Genomic DNA, 17,338 nt, shown 5'->3' with positions numbered 1-17,338 from the left:
TGGATACATTAACAATGGCAACTTCACCAAGCTTCATGTCCTGATTCAGACTGGCTTTACCTCTCATTTTAATAATACAATCTAATCAAATTCAGTTCGTACCTCAGTGGTTTCTTTAATCTCCAGGGTGAAGACGTGGAGGTCTTTAGACTCTTTCCTCAGCTCCTTCATCTCCTCTATGGTGCCCACTCTAAAGTCTGCCTTGTGGCTGCGCGCCTTCAGGTCAGCCAGCTCCTTCTGGAAATGGCCAATCTGAGAGGAACACAATCAGCATGAAGCTACCACGAGGACAATATACTTACTGTAAAATGATTGGAGCATGGTGCTGGAAATAGCCAAGTGGTGGGTTCGATTCCTTTGTGGGTTAACTACAGTGAGGTTATGACAACAAACAGCATTAAGTAATACAATTAGAAAGTAATTAAATAGCAGTAGTTTACATCTGTAATCCTTACTTGGTGAAACAGCTACGCCCATTTGGAATATTAACAACAAAGAAGTTACTTTAAACAACGTCCATCAATGCACACGCAACAGAACACCAGAATATACAGTACCAGTCAAGTTTGAACAAACCTACCGATTCAAGGGTTTTTATACATTTTTACTATTTTCTACATTGTAGAATAATAGTGAAGACATCAAAACTATGTAAGGCCATTTTACTGCCAGTGTTTGTCTATGGAGATTTTATACACCTGTCAGCAACGGGTGTGGCTGAAATAGCCAAATCCACTAATTTGAAGGGGTGTCCACATACTTTCTTCTATACAGAACCATTTTTTACATTTTCGACATTGTAGAATAATAGTTTAGACTTCAACACTATTAAACAACACATATGGAAGCATGTAGTAACCAAAAAAGCGTTAAAACAAATCAAAATATATTTCATATTTGAGATTAGTAGCCACCCTTTGCCTTGGTGACAGCTTTGCACACTCTTGGCATTCTCTCGTCACCTGGAATGCATTTCAATTAACAGGTGTGCCTTGCTAAAAGTTAATATGTTCTTAATGCGTTTGAGCCAATCAGTTGTGTTGTGACAAGGTAGGGGTAGTAGACAGAAGATAGCCCTGTTTGGTAAAATACCAATATTATTGCAAGAACAGATCAAATAAGCAAAGAGAAATGACAGTCCATCATTACATGAAGGTCAGTCAATGTGGAAAACTTCAAGAACTTTCAAAGTTTCTTCAAGAGCAGTTGCAAAAACCATCAGGCGCTATGATGAAACTGTCTCTCATGAGGACCGCCACAGGAAAGGAAGACCCAGAGTTACCTCTGCTGCAGAGCATAAGTTCATTAGAGTTACCAGCCTCAGATTGCAGCCCAAACAAATGCTTCAGAGTTCAAGTAAGAGACATCTCAACATCAACTATTCAGAGGAGACTGCGTGAATCAGGCCTTCATGGTCAAATTGCTGCAAAGAAACCACTACTAAAGGACACCAATAAGAAGAAGAGATTTGCTTGGGCCAAGAAACACGAGCAATGGACATTAGACAAGTGGAAATCTGCCCTTTGGTCTGATGAGATCAAAGTGGAGATTTTTGGTTCTAACCACCGTGTCTTTATGAGACGCAGAGTAGGTAAACGGATGATCGCCGCATGTATGGTTCCCACCGCATTGAGGTGATGGTGTTTTGCTTGTGACACTGTCAGTGATTTTTTATAATTCAAGGCACACTTAACCAGCAAGGCTACCACAGCATTCTGCAGCAATATACCATCCTATCTGGTTTGCGCTTAGTGGGACATTTACCCGACCTCAACCCAACTGAGATGGTTTGGGATGAGAGACCAAGAAGTGAAGGAAAAGCAGCCGACAAGTGGTCAGCATATGTGGGAGCTCCTTCAAGACTGTTGGAAATACATTCCTCATGAAGCTGGTTGAGAGAATGCCAAGAGTGTGCAAAGCTGTCATCAACGCAAAGGGTGGCTACTTTGAAGAAACTAAAATATATTTTGATTTGTTTTTATGGGTTTTATTTCATAGTTTTGATGTCTTCACTATTATTCTACAATGTAGAAAATACTAAAAATGAAGAAAACCCCTTGAATGAGTAGGTGTGTCCAAACTTGACTGGTACTGTGTATATATATATATATTTTTTTAAATCACAATGCCGGACACTCCTCGCCTCTGTTTCATCAACAAAACAAAACAAAGACGCTGGGACGAACAGTGGTGCTGTTTCACGTGTGCAGATTACAGCTTTAAGAGAAAGACCATTAGGTTAATCTGTTACCTCCTCCAGTATTCCAGCCATGACTGGGTCCGAGTCCTTCCTCTGCTGCAGCTGCCTCTCCAGGGCCTTCACACTCAGTGCTGCCTACAGGAGGGAACACAGACAGATTTTGTCTCTACTATTATGACCAGTACTACAATAAATGGATTGGCCTAATACCTGAGAAGGCTGATGATTTAATACCTGTGGAGTGGGTGCACTTGTCTGGGTGGCTGGGGCAGGTTTCTGTGCAACCATGGGGGGTGTACTGGTTTGGACTGGGCGAACTGGGGATGAGACAGAAAAGATAAAGGATCACAAACCAAACTACAACATGACTGAATACAAACAGTGTAGCTATTCCCTCCGCAAGGCAATCAAACAAGCTACGCGTCAGTATAGAGACAAAGTAAAGTCACTATTCAACGGCTCAGACATGAGAGGTATGTGGCAGGGTCTACAGTCAATCACGGACTACAAAAGAAAACCAACCCCATCGCTGACCACGATGTCTTGCTCCCTGCAGACTAAACAACTTTTTTGCTCGCTTTGAAGACAATACAGTGCCACTGACACGGCCCGCTACCAAAACAAGCGGTCTCTCCTTCCCTGCAGCCAACGCGAGTAAAACCCTCGAAGGCTGCAGGCCCAGACGGCTTCAAGAGGGCCACCATTGTTCCTGTTCCCAAGAAAGCTAAGGTAACTGAGCTAAATGACTACAGCCCCGTAGTACTCACTTCCATCACCATGAAGTGCTTTGAGAGACGAGTCAAGGACCATATCACCCCCACCCTACCCACTCCAATCTGCTTACCACCCCAATACGTCCACAGACAATGCAATCGCAATCACGCTGCCCTAACCCATCTGGACAAGAGGAATATCTATGTAAGAATGCTGTTCCTCGACTATAGCTCAGCATTTAACACCATAGTACCCTCCAAACTCATCATTGAGCTCGAGACCCTGGGTCTCGACCCCGCCCTGTGCAACTGGGTCCTGGACTTCCCGACGGGCCGCCACCAGGTGGTGAGGGTAGGTAACAACATCTCCACCCCGCTGATCCTCAACACTGGGGCCCCACAAGGGTGCGTTCTCAGCCCTCTCCTGTACTCCCTGTTCACCCACGACTTCGTGGCCATGCACGCCTCCAACTCAACCATCAAGTTTGCAGACGACACTATAGTGGTAGGCTTGATTACCAAAAACAACGAGACGGCCTACAGGGAGGAGGTGAGGGCCCTCGGAGTGTGGTGTCAGGAAAATAACCTCACACTCAATGTAAACAAAACAAAGGAGATGATCGTGGACTTCAGGAAACAGCAGAGGGAGCATCCCCCTATCCACATCGACGGGACAGTAGTCGAGAGGGTGGAAAGTTAAGTTCCTCGGCGTACACATCACGGACAAACTGAAATGGTCCACCCACACAGACAGCATGGTGAAGAAGGCGCAACAGCACCTCTTCAACCTCAGGAGGCTGAAAGAATTTCGGCTTGTCACCAAAAACACTCAAACTTCTACAGATGCACAATCGAGAGCATCCTGTCGGGCTGTATCGCCGCCTGGTACGGCAACTGCTCCGCCCATAACCGTAAGGCTCTCCAGAGGGTAGTGTGGTCTGCACAACGCATCACCGGGGGCAAACTACCTGCCCTCCAGGACAACAACCACCCGAGCCCCTGCCTGTTCACCCCGCGATCATCCAGAAGGTGAGGTCAGTACAGGTGCATCAAAGCGGGGACCGAGAGACTGAAAAACAGCTTCTATCTCAAGGCCATCAGACTGTTAAACAGCCATCACTAACATTGAGTGGCTGCTGCCAACATACTGACTCAACTCTAGCCATTTTAATAATGGAAAAATTGATGTAATAAATGTATCACTAGCCACTTTAAACAATGTCACTTTATATAATGTTTACATAGTCTATATTACTCATCTCATATGTATATACTGTATTCTATACCATCTACTGCATCTTGCCTATGCCGTTCAGCCATCGCTCATTCATATATTTTTATGTACATATTCTTATTAATTCCTTTACACTTGTGTGTATAAGGTAGTTGTGAAATTGTTAGGTTAGATTACTTGTTAGATATTACTGCATGGTCAGAACTAGAAGCACAAGCATTTCGCTACACTCGCATTAACATTTGCTTGTGTATGTGACAAATAACATTTGATTTTACAAATATGCTAATGTTGGTATACAAATAAAAATTGTATTATTTTATCAAAGCCATTCATATAAATATGTATGAATAATGCTGTAAAGCTCATCATTCTCCTTACCTGGCATGGCTGTGGGCCTGGTGACAATGGGCAGCGGGGCGGGCTGGCTGGTGGGCTCAAAGAATGCAGGTTTGGGGGTGAAGGAGAAGGGTAGGGAGGCTGGAACTGCAGCTGGAGCAGGGTTCTCCACTGCCAGGAACCTGAGGAACAGAAACATAAATATATCTAGCCAAGTCAGCCAGCTCGCATCTAAGAGATATGTGAACACAGTAAGTTATTCAGCAAGTTATATCAAACTCTCCTCTCACCTGTCACTGAGGTTCATCTTCACAGCGGGAGTGGCTGGCTCGGGGGTACCTCGGAAAACCGTGATAGGGGAGGCGGTGGCCAGGCGCTGGGGGGTGGGCGTCGGAGTGGGGGAGGGTTCTGGAGTAGTTTCCACCACTGGAGGCTTTGGGGCACTGAAGGAGAAGGAGGAGGCTGCGGCGGGGGTATCCGTCAGAGGCTTGGAGGCGAAGGAGAAGCCAGCGGAGGTGCCCGAAGCTGGGGCCGCGCTGAAGGCCGTGTAGCCCCCGAGGGACAAGGCGGGAGGAGCAGTGGAGGAGGAAGTGGGCATGGAGAATGAGAAGCCGGATGAGGAGACTGGAGCTGGGGCAGGGGCTGTGGTGGTGAACAGGGAGGCAGGGGGAGTCTGTGTGGGGGACGAGGGGGGGCGGAGAGGAGGGAACGACCCCAGGGTTGATGCGAGAGGGGTTGGGTAAGGGGGCGGGGGGGCTGCAGAACCTGCAAAGCAGAGGAGAGCGCTGCTTTTAGTGGGCCATATCACAACACTATTATAAGTACTATATAGGTATAGCAAGTATCATAAGACAAATGTCTCCAGTGAGACAGAAAATAAATACAACTATTTATAAATATGAAAAAGTTCCTCCAGACCCGCAGGGGGCAGTCTCTCTCCGTCCAGAGCCAGGTTGGTGGGGGCAGCGACCAGCTGCTTGGCCCCAGGGTTAAGGTTGAGCAGTGAAAAGGGGCACAACACTCCGTCTGTAGACAGAAGCAGCAGAGTGGGCACCGGGGGAAGAGTCTTCTCATCAGCTGTAACGACAGTTGAGGTGATAGATATGTTAGAGGGCCAACGAGAAGCGCAGTACAACTATGGGTAGTCAGAGAGAAACACACAGGCATAAACACACAGACTTCAATACAAAAGCAAACCCACAGCCATTGAAAGGCACACAAACACCCACATGGTCAAACACACTAAAGCTCTTGAGGCAGATGTACACCCACACATACACAAAGCTGAGATAAGTACAAGGACAGAGCATAGGAAGGGCTATGTCTGTGTGAATTAAGAGACCTTAAGGTCTTAATAAGAAACAAAGCCTGAGCACCATCACTAAGGCCAGTGTGATGAGACAAATAATGAGTGTGCCTGAGACTGCTCTCTATAGAGAAAACAAAAGTTTGGAAAGCTCAAGGTAAACCTCATCAACATTCTCAGATATGCTTGTCTGGCTATGCTGTTTGTTGTAATTTCATTTGTCTGAGTCATTCTAATGAGCGTGGGCCTCACCATCTCTCCCTTGCTCTTTCTCTCCAATAGAGCTGAGGTCTCACTTGGGTTTGATCAGAGTACAATCATTTCAAAATGCTGCACAAACTGCTGATTTGTTTTGCTGGTGGAGTCCTTTTGAGTGGGTAGCCCAGACAGCAACATCAGCGGTGCTATGTGACTGTCTGACTGCCTTAAACAGTAGATTCTGAGACAGTAGCTTTTCATCTCACAGCTGCCCCAAAAAAACACTGCGCCAACCAGCGTTGCCTACCAACTGCTACTGAGGAGATGAACGTTGCACAGTGTATTACAAAAAGTTTAACTATGCATCTAATTGAAGTGCAACATTCACTGATCCTGCCATGGTTGACCAACATATCAGCTGATTCCAAATGGTTCACCATCTTATTTTGCTTGGAGCTTCCAGTGGTCTACATTCTCAGATCTGGGCGAACTGGACTGGTAACAATATGGCAGGTTGGCAGAAGTGCCTGTCAAATAGCTTACTTTAAACATTTACAAATCCTAATGCAGGCCAAGGATCAAGTGATAAGTTTGGAATGGGGTCATAGAAGAATGTGGAAAGTTGGAAGAAGAGAGAGCAGCAACCACTCACTGATGTGGATCTCCTGCTGGCTGGTGTAGACGATGGCCAGGCCCAAAGGCAGCGTGTCGTCGTTATTCTGTGAAACGGGCAGCTCTCCCCTACTGGCGTCCTCCAGCAGCCACAGCTCCCAGTTGGACTGAACAACACCACAACAGCACATGGCAGAGGTTACATAACATAGACACTCAGTTGCTCACTTGATCAACATCAGTTGGCCTTTGGGATGGGAAAGGCGATACCTAGTCAGTTGCAAAACGGAATGTATTAAACCGAAACGTGTCTTGCGCATTTAACCCAACCCCTCTTAATCAGATAGGTGCAGGGGGTATTTTAACCGACGTCCAAGTCATTGCGCCCGGGGAGTAGTTGTTGTTTGGGGTTAACGGCCTTGCTCAAGGGCAGAACGGCAGATATTTCCACCTTGCCAGCTTGGGGATTCGAACCAGCAACTTTTCGGTTATGTCCCAACGCTCTTAGCCGCTAGGCTACATGCCACCCAGGCTTTGCTACTCTATAATAATTTATCAGAAGATGCTGAGGTGATGTTTGCTTGTGGGAGGTACCTAATGGATCTGACTATGTGGTGCACAAAGACATCTGAAGTTGAGAAATCCACATTGACCTGCTACAGTTTCTAAGACCTAAGGTGAGAATCAAACCAATAGCGGGTCCCCAAATATTACCTTATCTTCTTGCTTAGCGATGACACTGACTTCAATGGAGGCTGCCGAGGCGGCAAGAACAACATCCCTGAAAGAAGGAGAAACAACGAGTATATGTGATTAACCAACCTCACGGTTGTTCCTCAAAACAGAACAGAGCTTATACCAACTCAGTACGCATACAAAAGCCACTTTCTACAAACAAGAGCTTTTTAGCTTTAGCAGTGTTCTGTACAGAGTGGGCAGCGTCTCACCAGTCCTCTATGTGGCTGAGGAAGTAGTGCAGCTGTCTCTCTGTGCAGGTGCCGTAGACGGGGTCGTTGAAGTTCAGGTACCTCTCCTCCCTCTTCTCGGTCTTTGTCTGTCAGATCAACATGTTAATTGTCAAAATGTCACAATCTATCAGGAAGGAAAACATTTGTCACTGCGTGAAATGAACCTTGTAATATTATAACAATTAAACACTGCAAAATGTTCTAATCATTCCGCTGTACGACAGAGCAGCGGTACTACTCACAGGGAGGGAGATCACCACCAGTTCAGGGGGTGTTTCTGGACAGCCATCGGCTGCTGCATACACCACGGCAAACACAAACGTACTCAGCCACTGCACATCAAGTACTGACAGAGAAAGGACAACACAAAGAAAACATATGTGAGATTCGGGTTATTTGGCTAAGAGGTTTATTGCTTCAGGCCAGCGGGATCTGTGTCCAGTTTACCTTTGACAGGGTTGTCGGAGCTGTAGAAGCTTGGGCAAGGGATCACTTTCTTCTCCTGAAGCCCCTGTTCAGGAGAGCAGAGTCAGAGTCACACCAGGGCATATACTACATCATACACACGACACAGGAATAATGAGTGTGTCTACAATTACTGTACTATGCTGGAGTTGATGGGTCAGACTTACTGGAGTGTACTGACTGACTGTCGCATTCATTTTTCCTGCTGCCACTTGCTTTCCTTTGGGACTCCAGCATACTGTATGAAGAGAGAGGATGACAGAAATAGTGAGCAAAACTGTATAAATGATAATCACATAAAAATGTAAATCATTTCAGCATGTAATCTTTAAAGTGATGACACACTGTCACACTCACCACAGGTGATTCCTTCGGTGGCGGGGAGCTGGGCCTGCACTGTGACGCTGTCTGTGACCTCAAGCACCATCATGCTGCCGTCAGACAGACAGGTGGCCAGCATGGACGCCTGCACCGGGTTCCATTTGAGGTCCTGCACAATTATGCCCAGGCCGACTCCAGGTCGCAGAGTCACAAACGGCAACTTCTGTTGTCGGGCCTGGAGAAAGAGGACAGCCATAGAAGTGAGGGGATTAAGTGTGTGGGGAAAATACGGAATTGAAGAAGTGGGGGTGACTAGTCTTATTGTGCTTGTGGCTGATATCAAAGCTTGGACTCTGAACTCTGTTTCACCATGACGAAACCGTATCACTTCACCCTGAAAAAAAGTGGTTTTCTAACACTTTGGGGGACAGATGGACATATTGCTTCTCAAAAAAGCAGGCCATAACAGATTATAATGAAAAATGAAGAGAACACACATATTGCAGCAGATACTAGAACATAAAGCGATCCATCTGCTCCATTAGCAGGTGGGGGTTGTTATGAGTCAGTTAATCACCTTGTTGATGAAGGTACGGACGTCGTAGAAGTCCAATGACAGGCCAGACTCCTCTGACATGCCGCTGACTGACAGGGTGAGCTCATCACTGCTGAGGCCCAGGTTGTGCACAGGAAACTCCACAGCAACATCAGCCAAGGCTGCTATCCCCTCAACTAAGGGAGAGAGAAAGGGGATAACAGAGAGAAGGGAGTAAGATGTAGAGAAAAAGGTAGAAATCAAGTCAATTTGGCCAAGGCAAGCAATTAACAGTCTTCGCTTAGCAAAAACTGTACAAGATGGAATGACCAATTTAAGGACATTCTTACTTATTTCATTGGAGTTCCCATCAACTTTGTCTGCAGCTAGGATGTCCCGCGTGCGGTACACCTTGATCTTTTTGTCTTGTCCGACAAATGTTAGTCCGAATTTGTTTGAGATGGCAAGTAGACTTGATCTATCCTTTGGCAGGTCATCAGGTGAATCAAATACTCTGGTTTTCTTCATTTGCCGGAACTGAAAATCCTGCATAAAATAATAATAAAATACTTAATGACCGTGATAGCACTGAAAGTCTTGTACTGTAGGCTACTGGTTTAAGACCTGTAAAGAACATTGACTATGTTAATAAACATATATTGTTGATAGGATGAGTTAGATTTGTAAATAAGTCAAAAGGGTAGTTAGTGGTGCTTTATTATAGTACTACTACCACCAATGTTGGGATAGCTAGTAGCTGAATAAATGCCTTCTGGGCAAAAATGCTCCTATTAATAGCAAAAACAAGATTCAGAGCACAACATTCATAAATGGTTATCGCTAGAGTAGCAGTTTTAAGAGGTACATTTAAAGGAAAGGTCATCAGTAGTAGGTAACGTTTTATTTGACACCCACCATTATAACATTATGACAGTTATAACCATGTCATATCAGCAGACATAACACTGCCCTGACCCATATATTTACACCTGTTGTGACAAACTACCATTCAAAAGTTGTGTCACTTAGAAATGTCCTTGTTTTTGAAAGAAAAGCACATTTTTTTGTCCATTAAATAACATCAAATTGCTCAGAAATACAGAGTAGACATTGTTAATGTTGTAAATGACTATTGTAGCTGGAAATGGCTTGCTTTTTATGTAATATCTACATAGCCGTACAGAGGCAACCATCACTCCTGTGATCCAATGGCACGTTATGTTAGCTAATCCAAATTTATCATTTTAAAAGGCTAATTGATAGAAAACCCTTTTGCAATTATGTTAGCACAGCTGAAAACTGTTGTACTGATTAAAGCAGCAATAAAAATGTCCTTTAGACTAGTTGAGTATCTGGAGCATCAACATCTGTGGGTTCGATTACAGGCTCAAAATGGCCATAAACAAAGCTCTTTCTTCTGAAACTCGTCAGTCTATTCATGTTCTGAGAAATGATGACTATTCCATGCGAGAAATTGCCAAGAACTGAAGATCTCGTACAACGCTGTGTACTACTCCCTTCACAAAACAGCGCAAACTGCCTCTAACCAGAATAGAAAGAGGAGTGGGAGGCCCCGGTGCACAACTGAGCAAGAGGACAAGTACATTAGAGTGTCTAGATTGAGAAACAGACGCATCACAAGTCCTCAACTGGCAGCTTCATTAAATAGTACCCGCAAAACACGAGTCTCAACGTTAAAAGTGAAGAGGCGACTCCGGGATGCTGGCCTTCTAGGCAGAGTTGCAAAGAAAAAGCCATATCTCAGACTGGCCAATAAAAATAAAAGATTAAGATGGGCAAAAGAACAGACACTGGACAGAGGAACTCTGCCGAGAAGGCCAGCATCCCGGAGTCGCCTCTTCTCTGTTGACTAAAGAAGGCCAGGTTTATTGCTTCTTTAATCAGGACAGTTTTCACAGTTTTCAGCTGTGCTAACATAATTGCAAAAGGGTTTTCAAATGATCAATTAGACTTTTAAAATTATAAACTTGGATTAGCTAACACAATGTGCCATTGGAACACAGGAGTGATGGTTTTTAGGCCCATTATCAGCAACCTACGTAGATATTTCATTAAAATAAATGTTTTGGAGAAAAAAAAATCCAGCTACAATAGTCATTTACAACATTAACAATGTCTACACTGCATTTCTGATCAATTTGATGTTATTTTAATGGACTTTTTTTTTTGCTTTTCTTTCAAAAACAAGGACATTACTAACTGACCCAAAACTTTTGAAAGATATTGTAAACAAAAGTATGTGGGGACACCTTCAAATTAGCACATTTGGCTATTTCAGTCATACCAGTTGCTGACAGGTGTAGAAAATCAAGCACCCAGCCATGCAATCTCCATAGACAAACATTGGCAGTAGAATGGCCTTCTTTTAGAGCTCCGTGACTTTCAACGTGGCACCGTCATAGGATGCCACTTTTCCAACAAGTCAGTTTCTCAAATGTCTGCCCTGCTAGAGCTGCCCCGTCAACTGTAAATGCTGTTATTGTGAAGTGGAAACGTTGAGTGTGGCTGAGCAACAACGGCTCAGCCACAAAGTGGTAGGCCACACAAGCTCACAGAATGGACACAAGCTCACAGAATGAGGCCGCTGAGTGTTGAGGCGCGTAAATATAGTCTGTCCTCAGGTGCAACACCCACTACCGAGTTTCAAACTGCCTCTGGAAGCAACGCCAGCACAATAACTGTTCGTCTGGTGCTTCCTGAAATGGATTTTCATGGCCCAAGCAGCCGCACACAAGCCTAAGATTACCATTCGCAATGCCAAGCGTGCTCTTCTGGCTGAATGGAAGCAAGTCCCCGCAGCAATGTTCCAACATCTAGTGGAAAGCCTTCCCAGAAGAGAGGAGGTTGTTATAGAAGCAAAGGGCAGACCAACTCCATATTAATGCCCATGATTTTGGAATGAGATGTTTGACGAGCAGGTGTCCACATACTTTTGGTCATGTAGTGTATATTGTGTTATTTTATGGCTGGTTATGACAGCTACACAAGTGTGTCAAACCACATTTATTCTAATGCGTTTTTTCCCTGCCAAGAAGTTTCCTCTTGTTTGAAAATGTGTTTCTTACAATGTTGTTGTTATGAATTCTTTATAGCCAAGTGTTTTTCCCATCATATTTTAAATAACTTTCAGAAAATACACTTTATGACACTCATGAAGCATTACGACCATCCTGTGTCACTTTACTTGGACTAAAGAAAAATACACTTTATGACACCGTCAAGAAGCATTATGACTATCATAGGCATATCGGTCTTGTGATTATCACATACATGCCCTTATGAGAGTCATCAGTTAAAAAGACGGTGTCTTGTCCTGCTCCTGCATTCATCCCAGTCATCAGTAAAAGAGCATTGGTGTAGCTGCATGTCTGACAATTTTGTACGCAATTACAATAATTTCAGATTGTCCATTTCTGAAAATGTAATATAAACATACTGTGGCCTTGTGTAGTAGGTTTAGACACGCTTACGTAGGTGTCATAACAAGCCATAAAATGCAAGATATGTCACAACAGGTCTAAATATGTCATGACAGTGGTATGACCATATTATGACAGGTTTTGACAGTGGCATAACATGTCATGACGCTGCGTGTCAAGTGTTAAACAAAATGATCCTAGGTGGAGATTTTACCTCTGTTTTTAATGTGATGATAGATATCCCACTCCTAATAGATCCAGCATTGTTAATCCTGAGTTTAATCATCTATGTCTTGGGTTATTTGGTACGTGGATAAAACCTGATAAAAAGGACTGTGTAACAAGGTGTAACAAGGATATGTCCCAGACAGTAAAGAAATGACTTCTGGTTGACTTCTAATTCATTAGATAATACTGTAGTCAAGGTATCCATTGAACCATCTATTCTTAATGACCATAAAGTTATATTGTTATCAGTAAATATGAATGGCTATGAAGTTAATAAACCGAACTGGTGTTATTGGAAACTCAATTTTGGGAGATGATAAATTCAAGATGGATGCTAAAGATATTATACAAGAAAATGGGAGAAAAGCCAATCTACTTAAGTCTATTGGGAAATAATGAAGTATGAAATTAAGACAAACAGCCATGAAGAGCGGTAAAGAAATTGCTTAACTTAAAAGATTGAGAAAAGAGAAAAGTGTTAAAGTAATACTTTATTTAATCTCTATTGAGGACCTTGATGAAGGGTCAATAAAAAAAATGTACAGCTAGAACTGGACCGAATGTATGGAGAGAGAGAGCAAAAGGGGGATTTGTAATATCAAGATGGTTAGAGGAAGGTGAATACTTTTTGTTTTGTTTTACAGCTTATAGCAAAAAGAAATATGTACTGAATGTACCTCTATTCATAAGCTTAATATAGCTATGGTAATCTTTATCTATACAGTCACTTCACCCCTACCTACATGTTCATATTACCTTGACTAACCTGTAACCCTGCAAATGAACTAACCTGCAACCCTGCACATTGACTCGGTACCAGTACCCCCTGTATAGCCTTGTTATTTTGTGTTACTTAAAATAAAATAAAAAACTAGTTTATTTAGACAATATAACTCTTATTGTTCTTAAAACTGCATTGTTGGTTAAGGGCTTGTATGTAATAACCTATTGTATTAGGCGCATGTGACAAATTTGATTTGACACCAGTGTTGCCTGTCCTACTAGTGACATGTATGCCTTTCTAGACTATGTTAAAGACTATGCAAAGTTCATAGACGAAGACTTCATGTGATGAATTTATTTGAATTTTCATGTGATGAAGTCATGTGATTAATTTATTTATATTATTGAAATCACTTTTTTTTAAATCAGCAAATGAAAAGAGAACAAATCTCCAGGGAATGATGGCATTATTAGTGAATTCTCTAAAGATTTTCAGGAGGATATTGTTGAATATATATTGAATGTCCCTTTAAGGAGGCAATTGATTAAAGGTCCTGCCTGTTTCTATGACACAATGCCTCATTCTGTAATCACCACACCAAACAAAGATCCCATGATGATAGAACATTGCAGACCAATCATATTGATGAACAATGATGGAAAGCTACTAGCATCCATCTTTGCAGAAAGACTTCAAAATAGTCTTGAACAAGTCATTGACGATACCCAGTCTAGTTTTATGAAGGGCAGACATACAGTGCATTCTTTCCGAATGTATTCTGACCCCTTCACTTTTTCCAAATGTTGTTACATTACAGCCTTATACTAAAATTGATCAAATTTAAATTTTCCTCATTAAATCTACACACAATACCCCATAATGATAAAGCAAAAATAGGTAAAAAAAAAAAACTGAAATATCACATTTACGTAAGTACGGAAGCTAATCAGTCTCTTCCGTTACAAAAATACAGAATCGTAGGAGTCGATTCCTAGCAGAATTGAATCTTGACACTCAAAATTGGGAGTCAACTCCGGAAGTTGACGTGCAATAAGTTTGAGGTATCCATTATTTTTTAGTTAAATCTCCACCACTATGTCATCGTCGTTAACATTTGGGGAAAAAAACTGGAAATATTACATTTACATAAGTATTCAGACACTTTACTCAGTACTTTGTTGAAGGACCTTTGGCAGCAATTACTTCGTTGAGTCTTCTTGGGTATGACACTACAAGCTTGGCACACCTGTATTTGGGGAGTTTTTCCCATTCTTCTCTGCAGATCCTCTCAAGCTCTGTCAGGTTGGATGGGGAGCATCACTGCACAGCTATTTTCAGGTCTCTCCAGAGATGTTTGATCGGGTTTTATTGGAAGGTGAACCTTCGCCCCAGTCTGAGGTCCTGAGCAGGTTTTCATCAAGGATCTCTCTGTATATTGCTCAGTTCATCTTTCCCTCGATCCTGACTAGTCTCCCAGTCCCTGCTGCTGAAAAACATCCTCACAGCATGATCCTGCCACCACCATGCTTCACCATAGGGATGGTATTGGCCAGGTGATGAGGTGCCTGGTTTCCTCCCAGAAGACGGACAATTTTTTACAAACTTCACGATTCTGCAATCTGCGGTCCTGTTCTGTGAGCTTGTGTGGCCTACCACATCGCGGTTGAGCCGTTGTTGCTTCGAGACGTTTCCACTTCACAATAAAAGCACTTACAGTTGACCGGGACAGGTCTCGCACGGCAGAAATTTGACAAACAGACTTCTTGGAAAGCTGGCATCCTATGATAGTGCCACGTTGAAAGTCACTGAGCTCTTCAGTAAGATCATTCTACTGCCAATGTTTGTCTATGGAGATTGTGTGACTGTGTGCTCAATTTTATACACCTGTCTGCAACAGGTGTGGCTGAAATAGCCAAATCCACTAATCTGAAGGGTTGTCCACATAATTTTGGTATATATAGTGTAGATATACATACAATCTGGAATAATAAAGACATAAGATACAAAAACAAGTTTTTATTTTTCCAGACCTGTTTTGACGACAGCATTATCTGGGTTAAACAATTATTGAATAACAATGAACATATAATAATCCAGAATTCATGAGAACTCACAATGCTCCAATCATCCTGAAGAGTTTAAAATAGTTGTTGGAGCTGTCATTACAGGTGAGATTCTCGTTTTATGAGAATATAACAGTACTCCAACTGTTGAGGAATTTGTAGCCTCAATTCAGGGAATTTACATTTTAAACTTTTATGCAATAACATACACATACATACTTTACATAGATACATACACCACTGTTCAAAAGTTTGGGGTCACTTAGAAATGTCCTTGTTTTTTAAAGAAAAGCACATTTTTTGCCCATTAAAATAACATAAAATTGATAAGAAATACAGTGTAGACATTGTTAATGTTGTAAATGGCTATTGTAGCAGGAAACGGCTGATTTGTTGTGGAGTATCTACATAGGCGTACTGAGGCCCATTATTAGCAACCATCTCTCATGTGTTCCAATGGCACATTCTGTTAGTTAATCCAAGACTCATTTTAAAAGGCTAATTGATCATTAGAAAACCCTTTTGCAATTGTGTTTGCACAGCTGAAAACTGTTGTGCTGATTAAAGCAGCATTAAAACTGGCCTTCTTTAGACCAGTTGAGTACCTGGAGAATAAGCATTTGTGGGTTCGATTACAGGCTCAAAATGGCCAGAAACGAAGACTTTCTTCTGAAACTAGTCAGTCTATTCTTGTTCTGAGAATTGAAGGCTATTCCATGCGAGAAATTGCCAAGAAACTGAAGATCTCGTGAAAAGCTGTATACTACTCCCTTCACAGAACAGCGCAAACTGGTTCAAACCAGAATAGAATGAGGAGTGGGAGGCCCCGGTGCACAAATGAAGAGAAGTACATTAGTGTCTAGTTTGAGAAACAGACGCATCACAAGTCCTCAACTGGCAGCTTCATTAAATAGTACCCTCAAAAACCAGTCTCAACGTCCACAGTGAAGAGGCTGACTCCGGGATGCTGGCCTTCTAGGCAGAGTTCCTCTGTCCAGTGTCTGTTCTTTTGCCCATCTTAAATCTTTGATTTTTATTTGCCAGTCTGAGATATGGCTTTTTCTTTACCACTCTGCCTAGAAGGTCAAGATTATTTATCCATAAAGATGAAGTGGGTGAAGAACAAACCCATCTTTACATTGTTTAAGATAGAACTGAAACGATATTTTGAAAACAAACAAAAAAGTACATAAAATAAAACTGACAAATTGAAAATGTATTTAGACATGTAATACCCCTGTCTATGTAGCTAGGTTTATGCACCCTTGTCTGTATATTTCTGTTTTTGTATGCGTGCTATTGTTAATAAAAAAAAAATGTATATAACAAATAAACGTACAGTAGTTAGTAGCTAACTAACGTTACTTACTAAGTTACAGCTTAAGGTCAATGTTAGACACCCTATTGTACACAGCTAGCTAGGTAACGTTAGCTATCAAATGTTAATCCATAAAGTTACATTGCTTTTATGGAGACATATTGATGTTCGTGGTGTTGTTAGCTACCTAGCGGAGTCTGGTTTAGCTAGTCATCTTTCACTAAAGTACATGCAAGCTTCTAACGTTAGCAAGTAACATTGTGGGGATTTTGCAGTAAGGAATCGCCCGTACAGTACTTCAGTTGGAAGGTTATCCCCAGGCCGACACTAAAACGAGTTAACCCGTCTATGTTGCCTTTAGCTAACGTTTTCCAGCTAGCTAACAAACCACTTGCTGCGCAAGTAAGCTATTGCCGCAACCTGAACCTAGCAAGCTACACTACGTACAATAATATGCCTACCTTCATTTCCCTTTCGGGAGGAGAGTCCGGGTCGTCACTCATGTTGAAATTACAGCAGGTATAATTGTTTTGGATACAGCCGAACTCTAAGAAATATACACGGGTTAACTTTTCGTTTCCACATGAAACGAAATCATACCGCGCTCGAATTTAGCGAAATACAATACGGAAGTGACACTAGCATTATTCACGAAGGTATTATGCCGCGTTCAT

General features: G+C 42.5%; 1 protein-coding gene across 8 annotated transcripts in view; it reads right to left on the bottom strand.

Moving 5' to 3' along the window:
• Nucleotides 1–17,338, bottom strand: part of LOC139387893 (nuclear pore complex protein Nup214-like) — a 71,043-nt gene extending 53,705 nt beyond the window's left edge. For all 8 annotated transcript variants that reach the window (XR_011629232.1, XR_011629231.1, XM_071134235.1 and 5 more), the window contains exons 1-16: nucleotides 17,126–17,338; nucleotides 9,242–9,437; nucleotides 8,934–9,088; nucleotides 8,393–8,591; nucleotides 8,203–8,273; nucleotides 8,018–8,081; nucleotides 7,813–7,916; nucleotides 7,550–7,656; nucleotides 7,317–7,383; nucleotides 6,643–6,769; nucleotides 5,405–5,563; nucleotides 4,777–5,251; nucleotides 4,529–4,668; nucleotides 2,435–2,517; nucleotides 2,252–2,335; nucleotides 103–252 (exon numbers count right to left, since the gene is read on the bottom strand). Coding sequence is in view for 6 of the 8 variants with exons in the window: in XM_071134235.1 (XP_070990336.1) it covers nucleotides 103–252; nucleotides 2,252–2,335; nucleotides 2,435–2,517; nucleotides 4,529–4,668; nucleotides 4,777–5,251; nucleotides 5,405–5,563; nucleotides 6,643–6,769; nucleotides 7,317–7,383; nucleotides 7,550–7,656; nucleotides 7,813–7,916; nucleotides 8,018–8,081; nucleotides 8,203–8,273; nucleotides 8,393–8,591; nucleotides 8,934–9,088; nucleotides 9,242–9,437; nucleotides 17,126–17,167 (2,223 nt within the window). In the remaining 2 variants the exon portion in view is untranslated. The remainder of the gene's footprint in view (nucleotides 1–102; nucleotides 253–2,251; nucleotides 2,336–2,434; nucleotides 2,518–4,528; nucleotides 4,669–4,776; nucleotides 5,252–5,404; nucleotides 5,564–6,642; nucleotides 6,770–7,316; nucleotides 7,384–7,549; nucleotides 7,657–7,812; nucleotides 7,917–8,017; nucleotides 8,082–8,202; nucleotides 8,274–8,392; nucleotides 8,592–8,933; nucleotides 9,089–9,241; nucleotides 9,438–17,125) is intronic.

This window comes from Oncorhynchus clarkii, chromosome 29 (genome assembly GCF_045791955.1).
Source record: "Oncorhynchus clarkii lewisi isolate Uvic-CL-2024 chromosome 29, UVic_Ocla_1.0, whole genome shotgun sequence".
Classification (NCBI taxonomy): domain Eukaryota; kingdom Metazoa; phylum Chordata; class Actinopteri; order Salmoniformes; family Salmonidae; genus Oncorhynchus; species Oncorhynchus clarkii.
Note: the sequence above shows the minus strand (reverse complement) of the source record. Positions and strands in the feature narration are given on the sequence as shown.